The 25492-nt window shown below is 51.7% G+C and overlaps 7 protein-coding genes across 7 annotated transcripts; all 7 read right to left on the bottom strand.

Moving 5' to 3' along the window:
* Positions 1-790: 790 nt before the first annotated feature.
* Positions 791-4431, bottom strand: BU24DRAFT_388031 (uncharacterized protein). Its single transcript, XM_033524996.1, has 2 exons — positions 4084-4431; positions 791-4019 (listed from the first exon to the last, which is right to left on the bottom strand). The coding sequence occupies exons 1-2, from the start codon at positions 4176-4178 to the stop codon at positions 1136-1138; spliced, it is 2979 nt and encodes a 992-aa protein (XP_033385415.1). The 5' UTR covers positions 4179-4431; the 3' UTR covers positions 791-1135.
* A 2721-nt stretch (positions 4432-7152) lies between these two features.
* BU24DRAFT_420102 (uncharacterized protein) lies at positions 7153-7744 on the bottom strand (the record flags this gene model as incomplete). Its single annotated transcript, XM_033527398.1, has 2 exons — positions 7698-7744; positions 7153-7631 (listed from the first exon to the last, which is right to left on the bottom strand). Coding segments are annotated over exons 1-2 (410 nt in total), but the record flags the coding sequence as incomplete, so codon positions are not given.
* Positions 7745-8835: 1091 nt separating this feature from the next.
* On the bottom strand, positions 8836-10320 carry BU24DRAFT_366626 (nmrA-like family protein). Its single transcript, XM_033524314.1, has 4 exons — positions 10177-10320; positions 9875-10104; positions 9477-9823; positions 8836-9417 (listed from the first exon to the last, which is right to left on the bottom strand). The coding sequence occupies exons 1-4, from the start codon at positions 10279-10281 to the stop codon at positions 9167-9169; spliced, it is 933 nt and encodes a 310-aa protein (XP_033385417.1). The 5' UTR covers positions 10282-10320; the 3' UTR covers positions 8836-9166.
* Positions 10321-11002: 682 nt separating this feature from the next.
* BU24DRAFT_490316 (uncharacterized protein) lies at positions 11003-14691 on the bottom strand. The gene is made up of 12 exons (XM_033533705.1): positions 14326-14691; positions 14108-14160; positions 13952-14006; positions 13729-13889; positions 13625-13640; positions 13352-13573; positions 12991-13256; positions 12915-12929; positions 12672-12854; positions 12144-12610; positions 11729-12059; positions 11003-11658 (listed from the first exon to the last, which is right to left on the bottom strand). Exons 1-12 carry the CDS (start codon positions 14420-14422, stop codon positions 11254-11256), a joined length of 2271 nt encoding a protein of 756 aa, XP_033385418.1. The 5' UTR covers positions 14423-14691; the 3' UTR covers positions 11003-11253.
* Positions 14692-15884: 1193 nt separating this feature from the next.
* BU24DRAFT_344522 (glycoside hydrolase family 16 protein) lies at positions 15885-18156 on the bottom strand (the record flags this gene model as incomplete). Its single annotated transcript, XM_033523405.1, has 6 exons — positions 15885-15939; positions 15989-16469; positions 16519-17041; positions 17094-17195; positions 17249-17429; positions 17492-18156. 6 exons carry the CDS (start codon positions 18154-18156, stop codon positions 15885-15887), a joined length of 2007 nt encoding a protein of 668 aa, XP_033385419.1.
* A 4640-nt stretch (positions 18157-22796) lies between these two features.
* On the bottom strand, positions 22797-23944 carry BU24DRAFT_420108 (uncharacterized protein). The gene is made up of 2 exons (XM_033527399.1): positions 23435-23944; positions 22797-23339 (listed from the first exon to the last, which is right to left on the bottom strand). The coding sequence occupies exons 1-2, from the start codon at positions 23871-23873 to the stop codon at positions 23113-23115; spliced, it is 666 nt and encodes a 221-aa protein (XP_033385420.1). The 5' UTR covers positions 23874-23944; the 3' UTR covers positions 22797-23112.
* Positions 23945-24523: 579 nt separating this feature from the next.
* Positions 24524-25414, bottom strand: BU24DRAFT_143356 (uncharacterized protein). The gene is made up of 2 exons (XM_033521155.1): positions 25077-25414; positions 24524-25015 (listed from the first exon to the last, which is right to left on the bottom strand). Exons 1-2 carry the CDS (start codon positions 25171-25173, stop codon positions 24657-24659), a joined length of 456 nt encoding a protein of 151 aa, XP_033385421.1. The 5' UTR covers positions 25174-25414; the 3' UTR covers positions 24524-24656.
* Between the last annotated feature and the right edge of the window lie 78 nt (positions 25415-25492).

Raw genomic sequence — 25492 nt, forward strand, 5'->3', positions numbered from 1 at the left:
GTGCTCCCGGCTCCCCAAAGAAACTGACCTACAATGCTAACCTCGTTAAACAGCATGACGAAAGAAGAGATGGAGAAGCAGCAGGCTCAAGAAATCAAGATCATGGAGGCGGCCCAAAAAGCGCTGGCGACACAACAGGCACAAGCAGGTGGTCAACGGCGCTCAGGATCGTGAAACGGAGTCAGTCCACTTGGCACCAATGTCTAGCATTACCTTCAGCCATAAACAAGTGTCTCACAACTAAGAAGCCTGCCAGAGATCTCCCTTTATCTGGCGACCCTGGGCCACTGTATGCATCTACAATACCACCCATCTCAACACAACCTCCCCCTCCCGCCCTCGTGCACAACTTCTTTGCGTGAACATCCCGATCGCATTCAATGCCACGCCTCGCAATCCAAATCTCCATCTCTGATGCAAGTCCCCGAAAGTAGCGCTCGAGAAACCAGCGTGATAATTAAATGCCGTGCACCGGGTGTCCGCAAGAGCAACACATAGCCATCTTATACAATAAAGCAGTAACCACACCTCAAGTCCGCCTATGTGAACTTTAAGAGTCTCCTAGCATTCGGAAACCCAATACCTAGATACTAGACTACTGACACAGTAGTTGAGAGATCCATGCCACTTTGTGTCCATGTGATTACATCGTTGCCTTCAGCCCGCTGTCATTGGCTGTAGGGTTGGAGTGCCGATGCATTGTGGTTTACTACGGTGAGCAGAGAACTTCCTACCTGTGACGCTTGATCGATCACTGATCAGGTATGAGATAACTCTTACCAAGACGTGGGTAGATAGATGGTATTCAGTGACTATATGCATGTGTATGGTAGTAGGAATGTATGTAGGAATGTTGATTATTATATATCTCACAATCTCCCAGTGAATAACGATCGTACTCTTCGTGAAGGGTAGGTAAGAAGAGAGATGTTTTCCTCGCAAGCATAAACAAAAAGGTTTCCTTTTTCCCAACCAAGAAAAGTTTTTCCAAAACAACGCCAAAGTTCGTAACCAAAAACAGATGTACTGAGAAATAATAGCCCATTAGTAGTACTACAGCGACGTTGGGCTGATGCGGGATGCTAACAATGCTCTAACGCGTAATCTAATCCATGGGTCGTTCGTTTCATTCATTTCATTCGTAAGTCTTCCATTCTTCGTCGGCGACTCTCAGCTGCCTTCTCAGCCTCTCGAATTCGGCCTCTCTGTACCCGCCTGTGGCGTTCATGGTGTCGAGCCAGCGGTTGATCTCTGACTTCTCCCGCCCAACTCTCGACTCCACCCTCTTTCTCTCCATGGCTTTGCGCTTCAGATAATTGAAATCATTGTCGTCAGATGCTCGGGAGAAGATGCGTCGCATGCGTGGAGAGTATAGACAGCAGCTCGATCCCGATGGCTCCTCCCCTTTGACGAGCTGAGTGTTGCGACTGAAGAGTTTGGCAATGGGCGACCGCTCCTGGATGGCAGGCCAGACAACTTCGGAGTAGCACTCCTCGCAGACTGTAAACTCGGGAAGCGAAGGAATGTAGTGCCATGGCTTGTTAGCAATGGCCTGGTCGCGCGGACACTCCTCTCGAAAGGCATTGTCACGAGCCATAGCGATGAAGCGTTGGATGTCTGGGTCGCGGGATTTGCGTCGCGCCTCTTCGTCTATCTCAACTAGAAGATCAAGATACTTGGGAAAGCGTTCGGAGTCGACACGTAGAGAGCAGAGGGTTGGACGAGTACTGCCATATTGGCTGGCTCTGGGTAGTCGGGTCATATAGCCATAGATGCTGGGAAAGAGCGCTTCTGTCATCTTCAGATCGCAAGGACACACGCGGAAGTTCCTAACATGTAGCCCATCCCTTGGATCAGCTATTCCGTACCATTCCACGCCAGCGAGCTCGCGATCGTTGGGACAAGGGGGGTTCATGTCGGCAATCGCAGAAAGTGAATACAGGAGATCGGGCTCCTTTCGTCCCTGCTTGGTGGTCAAAAGCCACGCTAGTCGCATCCATGGAGAGGAAAAGTCGCAGAACCGTGCATTGTAGCGCCGGACAGGTCTAAAGTAAGAAGAGAATCTGGTGTCGGCAAAAACCCCGTTGTAACAGTCGGGGCATATGTCGAAGTTCGGGCAGCCTTCTAGGGTGTACCAGTCATCGTGTTTAGATGGCAACCTGCGCGAGCAAGACGGCAGCCTCCCGTCGACGCTCTTCGTCCTCCGTTCGCTGCGGTGGCTATCATTACTTTCTTGACCTCTCACGCTGCTAGGCCTTCCCCTTGCGGATCGCCCAAGGTCTTCCGGTGCGGTGTGACGGCTAGGTGCTAATGGTCTCTGGAAGGTCGATGAAGGGCGTTCGCGCGGAGACCCAGCGGTTGGCGATGACGAAAGTTTTGGGGAGTCTGGGTACGGCGATGTAGGCATCCTGGGGGAGTCTGGGTAAGATGCATTCATATTGGTGGTGGAATACGGCGAGGAGGTAGGATTGGAATGATCATATTGGAAGGCTTCTTCGGGGGGCATGAAAGCGTCAATTTGACGATCATCCACGGGGTATGGCAGAGCGCTGCTATGCTGAGGGGGTCTTGACGGGGAAGGGGACTGCACGTCGATACGTGGCATCGGTACAGGCATGGTTTCGTGCCGAGAGAAGCGAGAAGGTGGCCTTGATCGATCGGTGGAAGAGACTGGGGGATAGGTAGCATGCCAATCTGCCTCCGTGATCGGTACATGTGGAGGCAGCGTAGAAGAGGACAGAGGAGATGGTGGCCTTGGTGCACCCGACCGGGAGGATGGCCTCGACGGTAGGTTGGATTCGGCAGGACGGCGTGGTGGAAGCTTAGGTGACCGGGGAGGGGAGGGTGGAGCTTCACGGGATAGAGGCGAGCTGGGTCTGATGGGCGACTCTGGACGAGATGGGCGGGAATTGGAGTACGTCCTTACATGTCTCGGGGGGCTTCTCTCTACGCGGGCCGGCTTGGGTTGAGGTGCATAACCATTGAATGACGAGTTTGATGACCGGGGAGACTCAGAATTGGAGGATTGGTTCTTTGGGGAGCCAGAGTTCGAGTGGTACCTATCCCGTAGTGAATCAGACCTTGGTGGATCGGGCCTTGGTGGATCAGGCCGCTTCCTGCCAATGTCACTCTGAGAGTTCATGAGATCAGTACGGAGGTCCTCCTTTTGGAGATCGCTCTTAACGAAGCTGTACCGGGCAGGTTTCCGTTCTGTACGAAGCAACGCTGGGTCCTCGTCGACGTCGGAGTCCTCGAAGACATCATTTCTTGGGGCACGAGGAGATTGATTGAAAGAATCATAGCGACTGTGAACTGGACTGACCCTAGGAGGCTTTGCGTTTTGGTCCCGTGGAGGATCAACGATCGTGGTGCTCGGAACTGATCTCGGAATGGAGGTGTTGGTTGGCGCGATGGATTCTGGAGATAGAAAGTATTCGTCGGCAGAAGGGCGAATAGACTCTCGCTGTGGCTTGGTGGATGCGTAGGGCGTGGAGGTTCGCTCCGTGTAAACGGGAGGGTCGCTAATGTTGGTCTTGATGTAAGGCATGTTGCCGCGCTCCGCGAAGCTCTTGCGCCTTTCCGAGGTGGCCGACTTGGGATGCGACTTTGGCTTTCGCCGGGTCTGGGCGTCTTCGCTATCGCTGGGATCGGAGACGAGAACGAATCGACGGTCGTCGTTGGTTACACTTGGCTGCTCGACCTGCTCGACCTCCTCGATGATAGGGTACTGATCGACGCTGCCCCGCGCCTTCGCTTCTTCATCGTCGACATGTTGGGTGTCCGAGATTGTGTGGGACGAATATTCTTTTGCGAGTGCGGCGACCTCATCTTCGACGGTTGGCGCAGGCGGCCATGACTTTGGGTCGGCGCGACGGCGAGTGGTGCGATAGGCGGAGGGGTAGGACGAAGGAGGGGAGGAGGAGTAGGAGGAGTTTTGGGCGGAGGAGCGCTTAGGGAGCGGAGGTTGTGCGGCGTAGCGGCGTTCGTAGGAGGAGGTATACCCGCTCAGATTTGGGGAGCTGGACATTGCTGTTAGCCTGGGTGAAGAGGGATGAAAGGGAAGGAAAGAAGAACAAAACATACCTTGGGTAGCCATCTTGGGCGTAGGACCTGGGGTCGTAATGATCCGGTCGAGAAGAAGAGTAATTGTGACGGGTATCACGGTCGTAGTAAGCCATGCAAAGTAGTTGGAGAGGTCGAGGTGGTCTAGGTGGTCGAGGTCCAATGTCATACGAAGGAAGGTGGGGGAGGTAGAAGGATAGATATCTGACAGTATGGGATGAGAGGTGTGGTGCGTAGTTATTCAGAGGGAAGTGAAGAAGCTGTCAAGTTGAGTGAGTGTGAGTATGAGTGCGAGAATGAGTGCGAGAATGAGCGAGTGAGTGAGTGAGTGAGTGAGTGCGGAGTATGATCACATTATGTGTGTCAGTGTGTGTGTCTGTATGCAGGTGAGTCTGTACCTAATGCATGGCCCATCATGGATTGTTTGTGTTAGTAGGGCTAGTGACGGTACCTTTGGGGTACTTTCGAGTCCATAGTGGGCAAGATGGAAATCGCAGTACATTGACGGTACCTGTTGCTAGTTCTGTAACAGGTTACGGTTGGCGCCACTTTCCCTGCCCATCGCCCCGTTCCTTCCCCCGAGACCGCCAGTTCACCGTCTCTCCTCTCTACCAAACATTCAATCTTCGCCTACCTAGGTATTCCTTCGCTAGGTATTCACACCTCATGCCTCATACCTCATACCTCATACTCTTACTCTTATTGTATCTAACGTCATATCACGATATTCATATCTTCTTCTATTTTGACAGTGTTCGCCACAATATCGTGTACCCATCCCATGTATGCAGCTTAACTCGGACTATGACAAACCCATCTCGGCCGCACGACATCTACGCTTGGGTCGTTGCCGTCGAACCGAATTCCATCTCACTTGATTGCACAAAGCCTGTGAACTACTATGTCACCCTGGTATTTCATTACATGTGTAGTTACGGTTGCATACCTTTAGGATACAAACAGAACGACCGAACAGAATCCTCAACCCCGGTAGCCTCCGAAAGAGCGGTGGGACGGCCAAAGAGGAACTGTACACAGCCACCGCACATCGTTCGCCTCACCTCACCTCACCATTCCACCATTCGGCACCCGCAACCACTCTTGGCCACCACCAACTACCATTACATATGGAAGAATACTGTACTTACTGAGCCCTACGACAGAGCCGCATCCGCTTATCCTGCCACTACTGCATCTTTTTCGATGACTCGCGCCCTGTCTTCCGCGCTTCTTGACATGCCAACCTCTGGCCTGCGTACCATCTCTTGTTTGCTTGCGGGGAGGGGAGCTAAACGGTAAACCCTCTCCAGCCAAGGCAGACACACTCTCCAGCAGTGCCTTCGAACTCACCACCTCCTCCACCTTTGTGCCAGCTGACCACCTCGCATCCTGTACCTACATGTGCCCAAGGTCCCGACTCATCCGACCGCAAACAACAAAAATGAAGAGTGACATTCGAACCACTTTCTAGCATCACGCCTACTCTATTGCTGTATGTATATGTTCTCGCCGGTCAGCGCCTTAGATATGCGGCTGTCACCATGCGTGTGTGTGTGCTGCTGTCGTCTTTGTGAAAGCAACCGCCTCACTCATGGCGGCCACGCTTCTCTGAGATCTTTGTCGTCCATTTCTCTTACCAAATGTCTGCAACTCTTCACATGATGATGCGCTGGGCCTCAAACCCCTTCAGCTTCCCTCCTCGTGACCTCCCCTTCCTTCCACCTACCCCACCAGCTCCTTGACGACTTGCTTCATACGCGCGTCTCACTTCTCAACCAATCTGCCTGCATATCTCTCGGCGTGCCTTGCGCTCCACATATCGATCTTGAGAATGTCCACAACGCTAGACGCACATTAGAAAGGTCAACCGCGCTTCCGCTCTTCCCGCTTGGCGAAGGGAAACCCCCATCTTGGCCTGTCGAGAGTGTGGAGTAAATTGTGGCTGAGGGGTCATTTAGCTCGAGAGGGGCTTCTGGAAGGCTTAGTACTTTGCTGACTGGACAGGAGGTGGAGTAACAAGTTGAAGTGGTGATCTCGTCTTCGGAAAGATGGATGCCGGATATCGGATGCCGGACTATAGCGATTGCATACTCGCACTGGTGATGATATCCACCTACCTAAACTCCATAGGCGCCGCAACATTCCAGATGAGTACTTATCTTCGTGCATAGCAATCCACTGGCAGAAAAGAACAGGAAATGTGCACTACTATAACCAATTGATACCCCATCACAAGTATCATCTCTCCGCATATCAGAATCCTAATCACAGCTCCTCCATCCAGCTCTTCCACAGAAGACATACACATATAAAAATTTGTTTCCTAATCAGGCAAGTTTAAGCAAACACAGGCGAGAAAGGTAACAAAGAGGCCAAAAAGAGTGTCGATGTCTGCTTTGTCACTGGCGGAAAGGGACAAAGACGGTAGTGTGGCTTTAGCGTGGCGCACCGTCTCTAGATAACTGCTAGGTATAGGTACGTGATGCGGAGCAATGGATGGGATGAGTAAAGGAATCACACGACCAGGCATCCATTTCTCCACCTGTACTGTATATACATACAGTGTTCTTCCAAGCATACACACATTTGGCGATGACAAAAAGCCAAGCATGGAAGCATGTCAGATTTCCCATCTAGGAAGGTTCCAGGAAAAAGTGTCGATGACGGTGGTTTTAACACTACTCCTCAGCCAGTCGTTCTTCCTTGGCCTTGGGACCGGGAGGGGGAGCGTGAGAGGTGGTTGTGAGTCTTGTGACTTTTGCGGGCGCCTGACGAGGGAACCAGTTTCGGCAGTCAGCAATATGTGCCTTATACTAGGTACACATACACATACGAACGTATGAATGTATGTACATACATACCTAGGTAGATGCAATACATTAGATACACAAACCACAACAACAATAATCACAATCAAACCCCCCCCGTTCACATCCCGCCCTCACGGAGCACAATCCCGAACACCACCTCCAGCAGAGGACTCCGAGTACCATGTTAACACCTCTCCTTCTCAAATTACCCAATGCGGTATGTCCCCTCCATTCCCATCGATCGCGGCTCACAAATCGCCCATCGTAATGCTTTCCCCTTCCTCCCTCTTATCTCACAACCTCACACAAATACTCTTTCCAATCGTCCGAGTCATGTACCTTATCTGCCACCACACCGCGCTCCATCAGTCAATCTCACGATAATTCTCGCCGCGGGGAAGTTCCATTTGCCGTTTCTCTCCAGAAATGGTAGGAGAAGTGTTTTTGTGTCGATCGCTGGGGTTTATTTGTGTGTAATGGATTTGTCGTAACGTGTGAGCAAAGGGGATCTTTTTGCGATATCGAGACGCGCGCGCCCCGCTGAGGGTCGTCGGGGTGGGAGATGCGTTGATGCCATAGATTTCACAGGACAGCATGCCTCGAAGAAGGACTGCGTGCAGAGTGATCAACAGAGATCGTACCAATATCCTCCCATCAATTACTGAATGCTCATGTTGACTACACGACGACAAGAAAGAGCATTCAGCCAATCTCCACGTTCGTATCACTTCGTAATACCATAACCAAATTCCCAATTTCCTAAAACAGTAACTCAGACATTTTCTATCGATCACTGCAGAAATAAAAAAGTTCAGTCGACCCTACCTTTTCCAACCTAACCGCATTCGAGGGCGCGAAGAAGTTCACCCAACCACACCTCAGCGTTTTATGCGCACGACAGCGTTTTATAAGAGTTTGCACATGGCTGCTAATTCTAGTGCTCTCGTAAATATATACTTTAGGTAGAAAAGATGTGTGAAGCGCGCAGGTGGGCAGATTGACGAGCCACCGCTCTGGAAAATGCGAAAGCTAGCAAATTCAATGACCTAAAACGGCAGGTTGTGGTGTTTTCTATCGATCACTGCAGAAATAAAAAGTTCACACGACCTTACTAACCGCATTGAAGGGGGGCAAAGCAGCTCGCCCGACCATGCTTTTTAGTTCATCCGACCACACCTCAGGGAAGTATGTAATGGGGCTAGGCGTGATTGGGGGAGGAGGCATGTGCTTTGGAGGCCATTGTGGACTGTACCGTGTACGTATCTACCATGATAGAAGAAGGACACTGTTTTCGTTTTCGTTTTCGTTTTCGTTTTCGTTTTCGTTTCTTTGGCCAGGAGAGTATGTTCTCTCAATGCATCGACCGCGCATCGTCTTCCCCGTGGAAATACTCGTACCTATGTGTGACCAAGCCCCGTCCTATTACCAACGAATCCTCCCCTTGAGCCCCAGCGGCTGAAGATTAGATAACCAGATAATCCTCACACCTCGAGCCTTAACCCGAGGTAAACCACCATTCCTTCCCAAAGCAGTAGGTTCGCACGTTTTCCGTCGATCGATGCGCGTTGTCTCTGTGTAACACGTTTACCACATCGTTAACAGGTCCTTACGATAAACCAACGCCTGGGCGGGCTACGGCTACGGGGACGGAAGAGGGGAGGGTCGGTGGCCGCCGCCGCCGCCGCCGCCGCAGCAACGGACGTGCACCTATCTGTCTATCTATCAATTGCGACTATGTTATTCTATGTGTAGTGTCGAGTGCACTTGGGCCCGGAGATGCAATTGTTGGAGCACATTGATGGGCTGGGTTGGGGTTGGAGAGACTAAGGAGGTGGAAGTGTGCTATCTTATCGATAGGGGGGTTTACTTAATGCATTTACAAGTACTAATGGGTACACGTCCACACGCGTTACTCGCCGAGTCGATGGATAGGTCTACTTTACACATCTAACTAACGAGGATTACCCAATCTCATCCATCATAATCACCATCATCGTTGGAGGGAGAGGAACAGTGTTTCGTTGCCTAACAAACATAATTGCGGTCCTTCGCTCCGGCACGGCTGATCGGGCCAGATTCTTAAGGATTAGACTTGGAGATAGGCGTAGGTCTAGAGATAGAAATACTACTGCTTAGAGAATATATCACAAAGGTAGCGCAGGTATATGTCGAAAAGGACATGACCCTTGTGAAAGATCTCAACCTCTTTCAATGGGTCTTCCATGCTGTTGGCGGAGCTAAAGCATCTAGAAGCATGACACGAGTACTGAGTTTTACCTCGAATCTCATAGAGCCTACTTACTCTTCCAGTACTTTTCTATCATGTTTCTAACATCCAAACATTGGATGTCCGGGAATCTCTCATTCAAAGTCCCCTCCACAAAGCCCACATTCTCATCCGCCGTCCACCTCGAAAAGATGCTCATAAACCACTGAAACTGCGGCTTAGGAAACGTCTCATAACACTCCACCTGACTCGGCAATTCCGTCATCCTCCCTTCCTTAAGCTCTTCAACACTGTCATACGTAACCTTAAACTTCTCACCTACTTCCGTTAGCTGCATGCACCCATTCGTCCGACCTCCAACCAAAACATAAACATACCAATAACCCCCTCCGCAATCCCCACAAACTCATTCCACGTCTTCACATCGCCAGCGACCTTACTCACCGGCTCCCACTCCTCCTCGCCCAGCAACCGCACCACAAACCGCGCAACGTCGTAGCTATACGTAAACGTGACCCTCGCCTCGCCGTCCCCCGGAATCGCAGCCGTCCGACTCGCCACATCGACTGCAAACGGCGCTGGAGACAGGTGCGTCTTGATGTGCGGCATCGCCCAGTAGTCTAAGAAACAGCCGTTCAGGAAGACGGTGTACTGCAGGTCAGACGACTCGAGGAGGTCGATGGCCGCGAAGTAGTGGGTCAGCGTGGAAAGTTCTTTTACTGATCTGTCCGTGGTTGTCAGTGGGCTGTGTGTGTGTATGTGTGTATGTACGTACTCTCTCGGGTAGGAGATGGCAAAGGTACTCGGTACAAACCGCCTCGTCGTCCGACTCGCCATCGCAGCGCGGATGAGGTTCATCTGCGCGACCTCGAGCGAGTTACCGTGGTACCCGATTGTGCATATCACGGTATCGATACGGTTCTCTTCGAGGGTCTGCGTCATGGACTCGATGTCCGTGTAGTCGACTTGGAGAACGGCAGCGCCGTGTTTGCGGTCTTGTGATGCCTGCAAAGCGAAAAGAAAAAGGAAATGTTAGCAGATGTAGGGCAATGGGGTTTTCGCAACCCAGCGACGGACCTTTCTGCTGAGAACGAACGCTTCGTGCTCGTCTTGCTCGGATAGGACGTCGAGGATCGTGCGGCCGAGCTTGCCGCCTCCGCCGGCGATTGCTACGCGGACCATTGTTATCGCTATGGGATGAAAAGATGATTCCTGAGTTTTTGCCCCAGCTTACGAACGCATGTCTCTCGTCCAGTTATACAAGTTTGACCTGGAGTCCGCGGACACCGCGAGAGCGGGCGGCCATGCATTAGTCTAGCGCGCTGTGGAGAACAACTAGGCTGCGTTTCGAGAGATGTCCATAATTAGGTACATGGGCACACTGACGTCTGATCATCATGTTCTTATCAGCTGCGAGATATGAGTTCACAATGAGGCCTGGAAGCTTTTGACACAAGGCGGGTGTGACAGAGGAAGCCTTGCTTGGCGGCTCATTTGACGTGACGTGCTCACCTGTCTCCCCGCTGGCTATCGTGCAAGGCATTCGCTTTGATCATACCGGAACGTGGAATAAAAGTATTATCACATCAATTCATCTACTACCATGAAATAACCATCCCCATCACAAACCCTCCAATCCCAAACCCCATCGTCTCGCTGGGTTAGGTATGCATACCCCGCCACGTGTCCACCGTGCCCGCCTATTGGTCCGTCCCAGCGCCAAGGTTCCAAACTCAGCCTAGCATAGGGTTAGGGTTAGGGATAAAAACTGCTAGAATCGACACTTTTTGACCTTCGCCTTCCGCATTGGGAAGGTTGCGGGTGAGTCCAGCCTTGCGGTTGCGGGTCACGTGATGGGTTGGAAACGTCGAGGATGGATTGTACGGCCCGCGGTTTTGCATTTTGGTGTGGTGTGAAGGGTTATTGTGCTGTGGTTTTGTTTTGGCATCTCTCGCGAGTGTGGTTTTTTGAATTGTTGATTGGGTATAGAATCTGGGGACGATATATGTATGCATTCTTCGCAACGACATTGTAGAGGCATATACCCGCAAGCTACACCCCTTCTTCATGAAAGCCTTTCGAACACTTCTTGCACTTCATATCATCGGCCCTGAGTTGAAGTAGACGTCTTTTACAAGCGAGCGGCTCATCTTCTCACGACCCGCTCTCTCCAGCACCACCACCACCACCGCCCAAATCCAAACCCCCGAGCCCATCCAGACCCCCCAGGACCCCCAAATCCACCCCCAACCCACCATCCCAGTCCGCGCCCCAGTCCATCGACTCCGCCGCTGGAAACGCCCACCCAAACATCGTCTTCAGGTGGTCGTGCTCGCCGCCGCCGCCGACGACGCCCGCGTCCGAGCTGTGGAAGTCGGAGGCCGCGGTGAAGTTCAGGGGCGTTGGGTAGGAGAGGTAGTCTGTTGGATCTGTTTCCATGTCTGTGGGAAAGGAGGATGAGGTGTCGTATTCTGGGAGTTGATTTGGTAGGGTTGAGAGGGATGGGGGGAAGAGGGGGAGTTGGGTTTGGGGCTGTGAGGGTTGTTGAGAGGGTTGAGGCTGGGGTGTAATGTTAGATTTAAGGACTTTGCGGGTGAAGTTTATGTATGGGACGAATAGGGCGACTCACAACATCCGGCTCAACCTTCACCCTGACCTCCGCCTCTCGTTCTCCCCCCTCTTCACCAACCGCCATCTTCGTCGTCTTCAAGCCTACGGCCGGCGGCACCGGCGGCGGCTTCATCGACTGAGCCTGGAGGTAGTACTCCCTGGCGATCTGCGCGAACTCCGCCAGCACGCTGCCCGGCAGCGCGCGCTGCGACGCCATCTCGATGAGGCTGAAGTACCCCGCCGCGGACTCGAGGAGCGAGAGGTTGGTGCGTGATTCCCTATGGTGCGGGTTATGCACGACGAAGTCGAAGAGGATGAATATCGCGGAGATAGGGAGGACGGCGAGGATGCTGTTGGTCTTGTTAGTCTCCGGGTCAAAGAAGATGGATTGTCGTGTTTAGTTAGTTCTAAGGGACGAAAATGAAGGGACGTACAAAACAGGCGTATACGGTTGCACGTCGATGAACTTCGTCAGCTCGAGTATCGTCCTCGCGGTATCCATGAGCCGCTGCCTACTCATCTGCGCCTCGGCGCCATCCTCCGTGTCCAAATGCAGCGTGAGGCGCTCGAGTCCAATGACAATCTGATAGTAACTGAAGTGCACCTGCAGCGCGGCGAGCGCGACGCCCGTGGACGCCGCCTTCGGGAAGTTGTCTGCGCTGCCGGGGCGCAGGTCCGCGGGGATGGAGAGGCGCCATTCCTCGAGGATGCGGCGGACGTGGGCGATGGCGGCTTGGTAGGAGGAAGGGGAGCGTAGGGTCGCGCTGATGGAGAAGAGCGAGTTGTAGACTATGGAGCTGATGCGGCCGATGCGGATGAAGGTGACGAAGAGGTTGCAGTCGGCGTGCTGGGCTTCGGGGAAGGAGGGGAGTACGCAGCAGATGTCGTCGTCGGGGATGATCTTTGTGCATGGGATTAGCATCTGTCGTATAGATATGAACATGGGATGAGTGAGTACGCACTGAAGAGGTCCGACTGTGCATCGACTGCTGCTTCTCCAAGGCGTATATCACCCAGAACACCTTCAAGTGCTTCGGATCCGAGAACACGCTCTTGTGGTACCGGAGCGGAATCAGCATCCGCGCAGCCTGCGATATGATGCAGTCGTCGAGCTGGAGACTGCACGGATTGAGCGTGTATATCGACTACCAATCTTCATCAGCCCATCTATTCATCTTAACATTCACTCCAGCACGCATACATACCATCGCAGCCAAAGCCTACCACCCAATCTCATTAGCCATCCCAAGTAGTCCGTCAAGCAAAGAACTCAAAACGCACCTGCACATTCTCCAACCCCTCCCGCGGCAGCAAAATCTCCGACATATGCCCCAACGCCATCTGATACAGCTCCCACGACTTCCCCCTCCCAGGCTCGTACGTCCCCTCACCCAAGAACTGGCTGCCCAGCGCCAGCACCGTGTAGTACAGCGCCGAGAACGACGGGTTCTGCGCCATGAGGCTACGGAGATCGGGCCTGCTGATCTGCGCTTCGAAGTCCTGTCTGTCGAGGAATGGGTACACCGGGTGTACATTCGCGAAGAACGCTATCCGATCAATTATCAGCGAGTCCCCGTTTCCACACATACACATCATCATTCTCCGTCTGGGGTAAAGGGTAAGGTAGCAAAACGTAACATACCGTCAACATACGCCCCCGCCTCCTCATCACCCAACCACTCAATCGCGCCCCCCGGCTTCTCGAAGTTCACCCGCGGGAGACTCGACCCCTCCATGTACCCCAGCCGATCCAAGATGATGCCGTCGAGCCGCTGCACGAGCTCCCGCAGCCGCGACGTCCCGAGCTTCTCTGTCAGCGACGCGACTTTCTGCTCTGAGAAGAAGGCTAGGCCTGACGAGGGTACTGCCGCACGTCCATTAACATCAATTCAAGTAAACGTAGATGCGGACTCACCTTCATCATCGCCCGTCTACACGCACCCGCAAACGTGCTCAAACTCATCAGCCCAGTCCTCCAAACACCCCCCACGTCACGGGATCATTGGAACAAACACATACCGTAAACACGCTGAAATCACTCGGCGGCTTCACATCCTGCTGTCCGCACTGCAGAATACGATCGATGAACGTGTCGCCCAGCGCCATCTTGTCTGCTACGCCTCCTTCCCCTTCTCCCCTGAAGCCGCCGTGGCTGGGGAGAGCTGCTCCTCCGCCGGGGACTGGGGGGATGTTAGTATAAATGTATGGTCTTTTAATGGGGAGAGGAGAGGGGGGGATGTACCTCTGACGCGGATTTTCCGACGGAAGATGCTGAAGTGGCAGATTTGGCCGCGTTTCTGGGACGGACGACGCGCCCGCTGGTGTCAGCCACGCACACAGAACACAAAATGATCAAACTTGAAAGGTTCACGGTGGAGAGGAAGGGGGATGGACGTACCGTGCATGAGATACATATCGGCGCCGTTGTCGTTGTGCTTGCTGTGTCGGGGACTATTCACGCGCTCAGTAAGTAGTTCTTAGAGGTGAAAAGGAGAGCAATCGCCCAATCCCTCCGAACAGAGGAACGAAAGAAATGCAGAAATTGAACAATCGAATTGAACTAAGTTGAAGAGAAAGAATGAAGGGCTGAGTGGATGACAGTAACGTGAAACGTACTTATACACCGTATCTTACGACTCCGGCACTGGTCGCACGTCTTGTTTAGGCGTGGGCCTGTGCTACTGCTGCTGGTAGGTCGGGGTAAGGAGTCCATGGTGGGTGGACGGATATGTAGCTTCTGTGTGGTGTTTGGTATTATTGGTGTCGTTAATGTTGACGTTGAATGTTGATGTTGCGTGGTAGTCAGATAGCGTGCTGATGCCTGTCAAAGGGCGAGCGGGGGGAGGTTATGATGCTGGTGATGACGACCTCTTTATCAATCAAGGGCACACATGGAGTTTCTCAATCATCGAGGCCAGGATTTCCGTTCAGGCAAGTTCGTTTAGAGGAAGGTGAGATTAAAGTTCCTGAGACTGGTAGTCATCATTGACAATGAGGCTCTACGGAACGTCCGACAACCCAAGGAGCTAGTTTGGGCACGGCGTTGACTCGAGCGGCCAATGAACGTCGCATGTTCGCAACTGGCCGGCCTTGCATAACTCCTTGTGGTATCTGGGTGGAATTCCACCCTCCAAGACTTAACACATCACGTAAGTGGGTAAGATTTGAAGTTTCCAAAGGTTTGCATTCAATTATCATTTCCTTTCCTCCCCATTTCGCTCTCTTCTTCTGTAGATAATCCATGATGGCCGCCAATTCGTGGGGTCGGCCCACCCGGATGATTTTTCCATTCCCAGCGCGCCCTGATGTTGTTGTTTTTTTGTTCGATCTCGTTTGTTTCAAATGCATTGCATGCTCGTATCGTCTCGGCGTGGTGCTGTTTTTTTGTGGTGGTACCTTGTTTCCTCCGCTGTCCTTCGCACGTTTCGCACCCGTTTACAGAGTGCACCACCTTCGCGATTCCCATCGTCCCATGAACACCCGCTCCTCAATGTGGAAATAAAGCAAAACAATGCCAGACTGGGGTGCATCAAACGCATCCCCGAATTAGAGAAAAGAAAATGACTCCCCCCGATCAATAATTAACTCCGCGGCAGCTCTCCAATGATATGAGAAAAAAGGAAAGGGAGCGCCAACCCCAAAACCCGAGGCCAAACCGTCGGGTGCAGTAATAAAAGGACGAGCTCCATCCAACGCCGTGCTGTGTGACGAGCGGAAAGAAAAGAAAGGCACGCAGGCATTAAAGGCAGGCAAGGGGGCTGATCCAGTCAACTTACAAGAATGGAAAAATGAAAGTTGTAGACAGATGTACAGGCGAAATATATCAATGGCGTTTGATATACAAAGAAGATTGCGTCGTTCCTCGATGGATCAGCCGTGAATTCAAAATGCCCGCTCGTGGCGAAGACGAATCGGTTCGACGAAGGAGCGCAGTCAAAATGTTGTCGGCAAAGCAATGTCCGGTAGGATGACCAACGGTTGGTGACGAATCAAAAATCAGATGGGAGGTGAAAATGCCTGTAGAAGAGGCGCCAAGTGACTCCGTGCTGCCGTATGCATATGCATCGATAGGGTGCTGCTAAAAAGTGCAGGCGAAAAGCACACCGAATCGGAAATGAAGTAGTCTATGGGTTTATGCCGAACTGTAACGGTGAAAGAAAAGGTTGATCGCGAAATCATTTGCAACCATGCATGAGAGTGTTCTTGGGAACATCATAACCAGCTTGTTTCCTAAGAGAAGTCAGTATAATGAGTTTGACCTAGTGCAGGTGGTACGAACCATTGAGTGATGTTAGGATTTGCGTAGGGCTCAGGATGCTTCTTGATGTAGCCGGTCGTCTCGTATCCCTCAGGATCGCAAGTGACGATCTCATTGCCCTCGTCCTGGTAGATGCGGATGTAGTCGATTCGCATCGTGGCAGGAATGGTCTTGTTGATGAGGTCCCAGTTGATGTACGCAAAACTGTTCGAGATACCAAAGTTGGCGATGATGGACAATGGTTCCTCGGGAATGACTCGACGTCCGACGTTTCCGTTGGGTCCCAAAGCACGTGCATCCAGCGTCCAGGTCTTGTCGTCACCGACATACCAGGTGATCCATCCATTCTTGCCGGTCTTGTAGTCGAAAGCATACTTCTGATACTGCTTGCCGTTGTACCAGTCGTTGTTCAAATTGGTGAGACCGGACACGGCCTGCTGGAAGGGTCCTCCTTGGTAGGCATTGATCTCGGTGATGGAATGGTCGTAGACTTCCATGAAATCTGTTTTACGGTTAGTAGCTGAGTAGACGTAGTCCGAGAGTGTTCTCACCTGAATCGGCTCGGTACCAGATATCAAAAGGCGCAGTCTGGTAACTCTGGGAGACCTGACCAACACCCCGGGTGCTGTCCGGCCCCAAGAATCGAACGGATCCCTCGAGTGCGTCAATCTCGGGAGCGCTGCGAGATTTGCCCGGGGTGGGGTGGTCCTCGTTCTTGCATGTGCAGGCGGGGAGTCGCATTCCGGGGAGGTAGCTGAGGCCGTCGTAGGAACTCTGGTTGGGAGTGATGCCGTAGTCGCATTCGTCATGGTAGCTGTATGGCCACAGTCCATCTGTTGACGCCAAGTAGCCGGGACGAGCAAGATTACCCATCGTCCAGAAACCGGGCCAGAATCCAATGGTGTCGCCTCGTCCAGGAAGCGAAATACTAGCTTCTAAATGTCCACCCTTGTAGCAGAGCTTGTTCCACGACTGGATCATGCCGGAGCGGAAGTCGAGGCCGTGGTTCCTGATGTTATCGAATTGGAGCTCGAGAACGCCGTCTTTCGTAATCACTGCATCGGGATCATACCACTGTACATTCGTCAGTCGCCATTCCCAATTTTGAGTCCCGTTATTGCCTTACCTCCAAATCCTGTGTCGCACCGTACCAGATATCGACGGCCTGAAAGTATGGGTCGTCGCCGTCGTAGAACGTCCGGCCGGCCTTGTTGAATTCGTCGGAGAACTATGCCAGTCAGCTAATTGTACCTCTCCCGCCGTCGCATCCCTAGAACTGACCACAAGCACCTGCTTGGTTCCATCTGACGATGTTCGCGTCCTGAATTCTTTCGGCGTATCTGGGTCAATGAGGCTGGTGCGCAGACCCTTCAGATTCGGCTGGTCTTGCATTCCCTCAATGCACAGTGGGTTGCGGGTGCAGGGTCCAATCTCGGGTTCGGTGAGTTTGTGAACGAAGGTACTGCAAAAAAAATTAGCTACACGAATTCACGACTGATCTGTGTTCCAGGTTCCAAAACTTACAGTACGGGATAACCGATGAACAACACCAGCAGCCCCAGGGAAAGAATGACCAGAGCTCCGACATTGACGAAACCACGTTTGGTGAAGACATTGCAATCTCTGTCCTTGTCGTTGGGGTCAGGATTGTGCAGATAATCGTCCTTCTCTACATCCTCGGGAAACAACAAGAGTCCAGCGGAGGGAAGAATATTGTACTTTTCCGACACCGTCTGCGTGTTCAGCTCCTCATCGCTGCCTGCGCGCGAGGGGGCGCGCGAGTCGTCGAAGGGCGAAGCGAATGGGCTCATCCTCGAATCGTGGCTATGGATGGACTCGGAACTCCAGCTGGTGCGCCTCGACATTGTAGGTGATCGCAATGGCGACTCGTCGCGATACGCTTTCGACCTCGACTTCTTGGGCGGGAGCAGCAGTTCAGCGGATTCTGCGACGCCTGCATTTCGATAGAGCGAAGGGGAGCCTAGGGGTGACGGCAGGCCAGGACTTTGAACGGAGCCGGGAGCGGTGCCTGGGCGGTAGGGAGCGGCGGTCAAGGACCTTGGAGGGTTTTTCCGTGAGTGTGAGGAGGTGGGTCGCTGTGCTTCGACGTCGTGGGCTATGTTGTGCGTGCCTGAATTGAGGCGGATGTGTGGAGGAGCATTTCCTCGAGCCGACTGAGGCGGCGACATGGTGTGAGCGAAAGTATGGGGTGAGTGGAACAAAACAAATCAAGGCAGGCAGAGGGCGATCGTGATAATGCGTGAAATCGGCAGGGTCAAGATTGGTGGTGGTAGGCGGTCGGGAAAAGCGAGTGTTGTTGTGTAGCTGTGGCACGCAAACGAGGGTTGAATTCCAGTGACGTTTTGGGAGGTGGTAGTGGTGGTCGGTCTCGTGGATGGCGGTGACGGGGCAACGAGGGTGAGGATGTCGGAATTCAAACGTTCTCGCAGGGCCAGTTGGTGGGATCGCGAACCAAACGAGTGAGGTGGTGAGTGAGGTACTCGGTAGAGAAAAGGAAAGGAAAAGGAAAAGAAGGAGAGGCGGAGGATGTTTCGCGGTGAGTGAGTAATGGTAGGAGGTAGGAGTAGTAGGAGTAGTAGGAGTAGTAGGAGTAGTAGGAGGAGGCGGAGGGAGTAGGATCCTTGTGGTGTGGGCGGGTGTATGTGCGTGCGTGCGTGCGTGCGTGCGTGCGAGGGTGTGGGTGTGTAAGTGAGAGACAAGTAGAGACAGGTAGAGAGACACAGGGGGTGTACTGGACTGGTACTTGCTGGTAGGGAGGGAAGGAGGTGGATCAGAGAAAGTCCTCCGTAGCTACAGGCAGAACAGGGGGTTTGTAGCCTGTAGGTAGCTTGTGAGTGAATGACCTTGACAGTTGACTACTCCGTTCCGTTCAGTACTGTGTATGGAGGATATGGGCGAAGCTGTTAATAGAAACTCGGAGTGGTCAGAGGCCAAAAAAAAAAAAAGTGAGAGAGAAGAGACGAGACGAGACGAGACGGCTCCTGTCCGAATTAGGCTGTGTTGTGTACACACCCTGCCAGCACCAGCCAACCTAGAACTTACATCCAAGAGCTTAATCCTTTACAATAGTTACAACCAAGAGCAACCTAGAACCATTCAATCTAGTCTCTCTCTTCTCTCTGCCCTACCGTCTACCGCACCTGAACAGGAGAGGAAGAGGTACGAAAAATGGGCCAGGAACGCGCAATGCACGATCAACTTGGCGCTTCCTCTTCGACCAACCCAAACCTGAACGATTTGCTTGGCTGCCTGTATCGAGCGAGCTTAGTGGCTTTTTGCTTTGCTTGCTTTTCTCAGCTTTGCTTTTGAGGATGTTCGACGAGTAATGGAATAATGGTAATGTTGTTGAAGGCAGGTAGGTAGGTAGTACGTATTGTTTGAGTAAAGGTCAAAGGTGAAGGAGGAGAGAGGAGAGGGAAATGCCACCCGATACAGCAAAGATGGGCGGTGTTGGTGGGCGAAAGGGTACGAGACGAGTACGGGTACTGTGGCAATGGGAATGGCTACGCTCCAGCACACACATAGAGGGAATACGGAATGATGTGTCGTTCTATTCGGATCGGAGCAGCATTGCGTGTACACTCGTGTAGTAGTCCTAGTTGCAGTGCTTGTATGTAGTGTATGGATGGTATGTGCGACAGCTACGAATACGGGCAGACTATCGGAGAGGAGAGAGCACGAGTTACTATTAGAGATTGCAGATTGCACTACACTCACTCTACGGCGACAATGACGATCGATGATCATGACGATGATGTGTAGCCTGTTAGCTCTACTAAAACCTAGAGAGAGAAATCAAGAAAATGTAAAGAAAAAAAAAAGCGTTGCCGATCCCCTGTCTTGTCTTGTCTTGTCTTGTCTTGTCTTGACTTGAACTTGTTTAAACCCCCGAGAAACTCGCCAGGGGGTTATGGAACATCTCGACATTCGGCACCCTTTCCATCTTCATCCTTTCTTTCCAGCTTCCGGCGCAAGATGGACGAATCAACACCTCTGCAGCGAGAGTTTCCAGCTCTTGTGTCTCCATTAACTAATACCCCTTACACAGTAACTACTCTTCAAGTGTCCATAGTGACATAGAGTGACAAGCTGGGTGGCGGGCGATTCTCGACTACGGACGCTTGTGGCACCAGCTAACAATATCCGCCCATCCCATCCCATGATCCATCCCATGATCCATCCCATGATCCATCCCATGGTCCCATGTCATTTCTTGCCCTCCCCTTTCCTCATTTGCTCGTCCCTTGTTGGCTATTCACTCCGACCCACTTGAGGCGTTTTACCTCGCTTCTGGTCTGCTTCCGTTCTTACGAATTAGCACTGCCATCAGCTTTCCATCCGGGCGATCAACAGCGAATTTCCTTGCTCGACCGTTGTCTCTTGTATCATATGTAACCGTAGATCATCTCTCAAATGCATCCAATCCAAACGACACAATCTCGATGCGACAGAAACATTCGGTGCGACAATCTCAGACGAAACAAGAGCATGACGATGGTAATATTAACGTTGAGTGGGTTGTGGATGCACTTTATTTCCCTGCGCCTGGGCATACCGAAAATGAATCGAATGCATGATGGTCGAGTCTTGCTTCTTCCTTTCATTGTATTAATTGTAGTAACTCTACTGTACTGTGCGGCGTGCCTGGCCTGGATACCTAGGTAGGCTGTAGTTACCCCTGACGAGGTTCTCGACCAACCCAATAGTCTCCCCCATGGACTCCATCCATCCAATAATACAATAATAACCTCAACGCCCCATCTCTCGCCAATGCATTCTAGCCTGTGCCGTAGCTACACCCGTAAGCCTGTGGCCTGTAAGGTGTACCTAATTGTAGACTTGCTGTCGAGAGAGATCCGATCCGCCAGCCTCATCCAACGCCATCGATGCAGCCACATCCACCAACCAACCTGAACCCCCTTCTCATCCATCATCACCACCTTGCACCTGTCAGCCTCTATCCAAAAGACCACATACATCCAACGCCCTGTGCTCCTATTCCATCCATGTCCGGAGATACCCAGAAAACACCATCCATCTATCGATAAAAATCTCCACCCGCCCGAGCACGTTATTCCCTCCTAGCCTGCCCTCCCCCCCTGACAGCCGGCCACCGACCCCGAATAGATCGATCTGCCCGTTACGCGGCCACGGCAGACACAGTATGTGACTAACCAATACATGGGAGAATTAACCGCCCGACCGTACCCACGGACAGTTAAGCACCCAGGTAGGTCGTTATTATTATGGAGTTTGCTGTGTCGAACGAACGGTCGTAATTTCTATTTCGCACATCGCCATTTGGGGATGGGGTGAGAGGTTGACTCCTTAATTAGGGATGTTATGCCTCGGTATGTTGGATGAGTGCAGTAATGGTGCTTGGGATATAGTCGTAGCATGCGCTTAGATGCATACATACCGTGTGCATCCATCCAAAGTTGAAAGAACTCGACTTCGATGGCTCGTATTTCCCCATTCTTTCCCCTGGTGGCATCTATCCTTATCCATCGCACCGTTTCTATCGTGTCCAGTTATCGATAAACAGCGGGAAGGGACATAATCCTATCGCACCTCGTATTGCCCTGAACCCTGGATTTTTGTTTCGCTGGGGTCGCCGCACACGCGCTTGATGTCTGCATTTCACGGGGGCTTGAAGCTTGATGAACGGGTAGGTATATCACTGGGTACTTAGGTATAGGTAGGTGCTTGGGAGTTTTATACAAAACGCTTGACGTGTCTGTCATAAACACCACTCACCCGCCAAACGTCAAATGTCAAATGTCAAACGACAAACGTCCCTTCGTTCGTACATTCATCCGTCCATCCACCCGTGACTAACGATATACAATGCCATAACCCGATCGATCAACCGATTTATATCTCATACACCGTCAAACACCCCCCTCTCATAATCCCATTCACCATCATAATGTTCGCCTTGACCCGCCATCATCGCCGCCGTTCCAAATAGACACACATAGAGACAGTTACATACCTCCACAACCTCACAAGTGCATCCTCGCACAAGCACCATTTACTCCATCTAATCGACACCTGTGAACGGCGATACACAGGAATCCTCCATATACGCCTGATACTAGGACTACCCCATATGTATAACCCACAAACCCAGTCCATACAAATCGCACTGCAGAGAGGGTGGGATACACTGTGTTGGTGGGGGACGACGAGGCCTTTCTTCTCTACTCTCTGCGTGGATGTGTGATGTGAACTGGATATGATTGATTGACTGACGACGGAGAGGAGACGGTTGGGCATGTGTCCCCGTTCATCGCAGCAGTGATTCGCGTAGCTCTGAAAGAGATTGGTAGCAAACTCTCTCGACGGAGGTATGATGTCTGAGACCGGGGCATGTTGCATGTATATCATGTCAACTCTCCTGACACCTCAACATTTCGTTCTCCCACATGTTCACCCGACAACCTCACGAAGCATCAGACTTACACATTCCTTCTTCGTGAAGAGCTTCCCCCAGGCAACATAGTTAGACTAGGACATCGCCTCACTGTAAGTCCTCGAAAAGAAGCCCATCCCCTTGGAATGTGCTTCAATACGTACGTACCTCAAGTATCGTGCACATATCTCATTACCCCGACGAAACCCTCATATCTCACATCGCGTACTCTTCCTCTACTTTCCCCGTAACAGACCACCGTTCGTAAGGTATCATAACCAAAACCTTCATTTGAAAATGAACAGACAAACACGAAGAAGGAGTATATCCACCAACACTATCAAAATAGGTACTAGACAGTTCCAGCGGTATGACGGCATAGAATCGCTCAAACTCCTAGGAAGGGAAAGTAACGTTCAAACGATTCAATTCGCATTCTTACCTATCTGCACATAGAGGGGGGATGACTGTTTTGTTGGATGTTGATGCCATGGCTACTGTATAGCATGGATCTTTGGCGTAGGTTGAAGTAGGCCCACATGTCGAGTCACTTGAATCCGCCTTCCCCTGAGACGGTCAAATCCGAGATCATACATCCCAAATGCACACACATCATACGTCGTTCATTTCAAAATACCCCAACACATGCAGAACAACACCTAGAAAGCGACACAGAGCTTATGTATTCATATCCTACCAACACCCCAACCTACGACTCCACCGCCAAAGCCTTCAACCCCACGAGTCGCCCCTCCCCCTCATCAACACTAACGACGTAATACTCGGTGCGGGTGCCCCCCAGCTCGACCCGGAAGTACGCCACCTTCCCATTGCCCGCCTTCTTCACCGCCTCGATGACCTTCTTGTAACCCGAGAGCTGTTTCTCGTCGGCGGGCGTGACGGCGGATGCGTGGCTGAGGAGGGATTTGAGGTCGTCTGTTAAGGAGGGTTGCGTTAGCATTCCGACTGTAAGATATATAGAAAGAGACAGGATAATGGGTGGGAAATATGGGAGGGAGAAGACGACATACCAGCGCTAACACTCCCCTTCCCATCGAACTTCAGCGCAACAGGCTCAAACGGCTCATCCGCGTCGCTGACGAAGTACTCCTCGACCTCCTGAAGCGGCTGCGGCACCGCTGTGTTGACGCTCTTGGTGCCGACGTCTTTCTTGCTTGATGCGGACGCCGAGCCGTCGTTGGTGGATTGGTTTGCTTTGTCGAGGAAGGAGGCGTAGTCTGCGTCTGAGGACATGGCGGGTGTGGGTGTGGTGTGGAGGGTTCGTGAGGATGTGGTGGTGGTGGTGGTGGTGGTGGTGGGGTAGGATGTCGTAGTGGATTTGCGTGAGGATGGGTTTGCGAGGATAGGTGGGGTGAGGCGACGTGTGATATTGTTCGTGTGAGGTTTTGTTCGGGAGAAGAGCTGACCTGTGAGTGTGAACCTAAAGCTGCGTTGTATGTTGCTGGACATGGCTTTGGATGGAGGTTGTCGAGTATGATGTTTTCCAGCCAATGACGCAACCACCATCGAAGGCGCCAGGCGGGTCGCGGCGGGGAAGCTTGACGCGTGAGTGACACCAAGAGCTTAAGCACATCTGCAGATCCCCGCCATCCACTTGGCAACTATGTACTCCATTTTACGATGCTTCGATTGGGAATCAAACATGCATACAATTCCTTTAAACTATAACAATTTGCAATCGAAAAGTAGAGAGGAAAAGCAATTCCGTCTGTAGCTCTGTATACGAGAAAGCCCAAGAAAACATACCAGGAATCGAATGCTCTACTAACGTTAGATAAGGTTCTTGAGCATCATCTCTAGTGAACGCAAGTATGTCGATAGGGGAAGAGTCTGACGTGACAATACTCTGTCCATCATTTATCCTTGTGGTGTTACCCTTACTAAGTAACATAAAGAAGTTGAATTTTGTTCTTGGAAACCCTTCCAATCCTGCATATGTATTGAGCGATGTGATCAAGCCATCATAGGACGAGAAGACAACGTTGACTTGAACTGTTCCCCATGAGTGTATTGTAGCCAGTAAACAGTCTTAACTCCTTGCGATTAAATCTCGCGAATGCACTGTTGTAGGCATAAAATACTCTCGAAGGGCAACGTGCCAACCCTCTGTACCATAAAACAGAGCTGCTCTGGGCATAGAGAATCTATACAGTGTAATTTTGCTCTTGAGGGGGAGAGCGTACATCTGAATACGATTTGCCACCTGGTAGGATTCCAAATTCATCCAACTCTTTATCCGATAATGGGGCAACAAGCTTTGGCGGTTCTTTTGCTTTGTATGAGTGTACGCTCTTGTCCTTTCTTCCTCCAGTACAGAAGCTCCGAATTTGGTAGAGAACGTTTGCCTGGAACACCCGAAATCGAAATAAGGTAATCTGCAACCTCCGTGGATGACCGTGGTGCCCGATCCCACAAGGCTCTGCGGAACATGTACGTCGTGTGGCTTATTCCAAGATCGTTCAGGTTGCGTATAAATTCGTCTTTTCCAACGCGGATCCCATTGCCTTTAGACGCACCATTCTCTGATTTTCTCCCTGTAGCAGACAGAGCACGAATTGCCTCGACTCGGGCGTTTTGAAGAGCAGCAAGTACTGCAGAGGTTTAGCATGTCGGGCTGGCCACCTGCTAGCTTCATGTATCATCTATACCTACAGTGTCTACTTAAGAATGTACTGTAGCCAGTAAACAATCCTAACTGCTTGCAAAAAAACCTCGCTAAGGCACTGTTGTCGGCATAGAAGACTAGCATGGGGCCAGCCTGACGTGCCAACTCTCTGTATCCATTAGAGTCGCCCTAGCTCAAAGATTTGCTATCACTGCCGCAATCATCACCCACTGACTCTTCTTCACTGTTGTTGAGGAAGATTTCCTGTGGTGGTGGTGGTAAACATTGAACGCACCTTCCTTGTTGGTTTCCGAAACGCAAACGGATGGATGGAGCACAATCATGCGCCATCGGTCTTATTGTCCCCACGTAATATAAGTTCTCATATCTCTTAATAAACCTCATGTAGACGATTGAGCGTTGCCATAGAAAGCTCAAGTGAACCTTCGTATTTCATTAAACA

The sequence above is a fragment of the Aaosphaeria arxii genome (genome assembly GCF_010015735.1).
Source record: "Aaosphaeria arxii CBS 175.79 unplaced genomic scaffold BU24scaffold_3, whole genome shotgun sequence".
NCBI classification, from domain to species: domain Eukaryota; kingdom Fungi; phylum Ascomycota; class Dothideomycetes; order Pleosporales; genus Aaosphaeria; species Aaosphaeria arxii.

Coding starts and splice junctions, on each gene's coding strand:
- BU24DRAFT_388031 (XM_033524996.1), bottom strand. CDS start 4,178: ATGGCTTACTACGACCGTGATACCCGTCACAATTACTCTTCTTCTCGA. Junction 4,020..4,083: donor GCCCAAGATGGCTACCCAAG/GTATGTTTTGTT, acceptor AGCAATGTCCAG/CTCCCCAAATCTGAGCGGGT.
- BU24DRAFT_143356 (XM_033521155.1), bottom strand. CDS start 25,173: ATGCTAGTCTTCTATGCCGACAACAGTGCCTTAGCGAGGTTTTTTTGC. Junction 25,016..25,076: donor TACATTCTTAAGTAGACACT/GTAGGTATAGAT, acceptor AAACCTCTGCAG/TACTTGCTGCTCTTCAAAAC.
- BU24DRAFT_366626 (XM_033524314.1), bottom strand. CDS start 10,281: ATGGTCCGCGTAGCAATCGCCGGCGGAGGCGGCAAGCTCGGCCGCACG. Junction 10,105..10,176: donor CGTTCGTTCTCAGCAGAAAG/GTCCGTCGCTGG, acceptor TTCGCTTTGCAG/GCATCACAAGACCGCAAACA. Junction 9,418..9,476: donor GATTGCGGAGGGGGTTATTG/GTATGTTTATGT, acceptor TAACGGAAGTAG/GTGAGAAGTTTAAGGTTACG.
- BU24DRAFT_420108 (XM_033527399.1), bottom strand. CDS start 23,873: ATGTCCAGCAACATACAACGCAGCTTTAGGTTCACACTCACAGGTCAG. Junction 23,340..23,434: donor GAAGGGGAGTGTTAGCGCTG/GTATGTCGTCTT, acceptor CCTCCTTAACAG/ACGACCTCAAATCCCTCCTC.
- BU24DRAFT_490316 (XM_033533705.1), bottom strand. CDS start 14,422: ATGGACTCCTTACCCCGACCTACCAGCAGCAGTAGCACAGGCCCACGC. Junction 14,007..14,107: donor CGATATGTATCTCATGCACG/GTACGTCCATCC, acceptor CGTCCGTCCCAG/AAACGCGGCCAAATCTGCCA. Junction 13,890..13,951: donor TCGGAAAATCCGCGTCAGAG/GTACATCCCCCC, acceptor ACATCCCCCCAG/TCCCCGGCGGAGGAGCAGCT.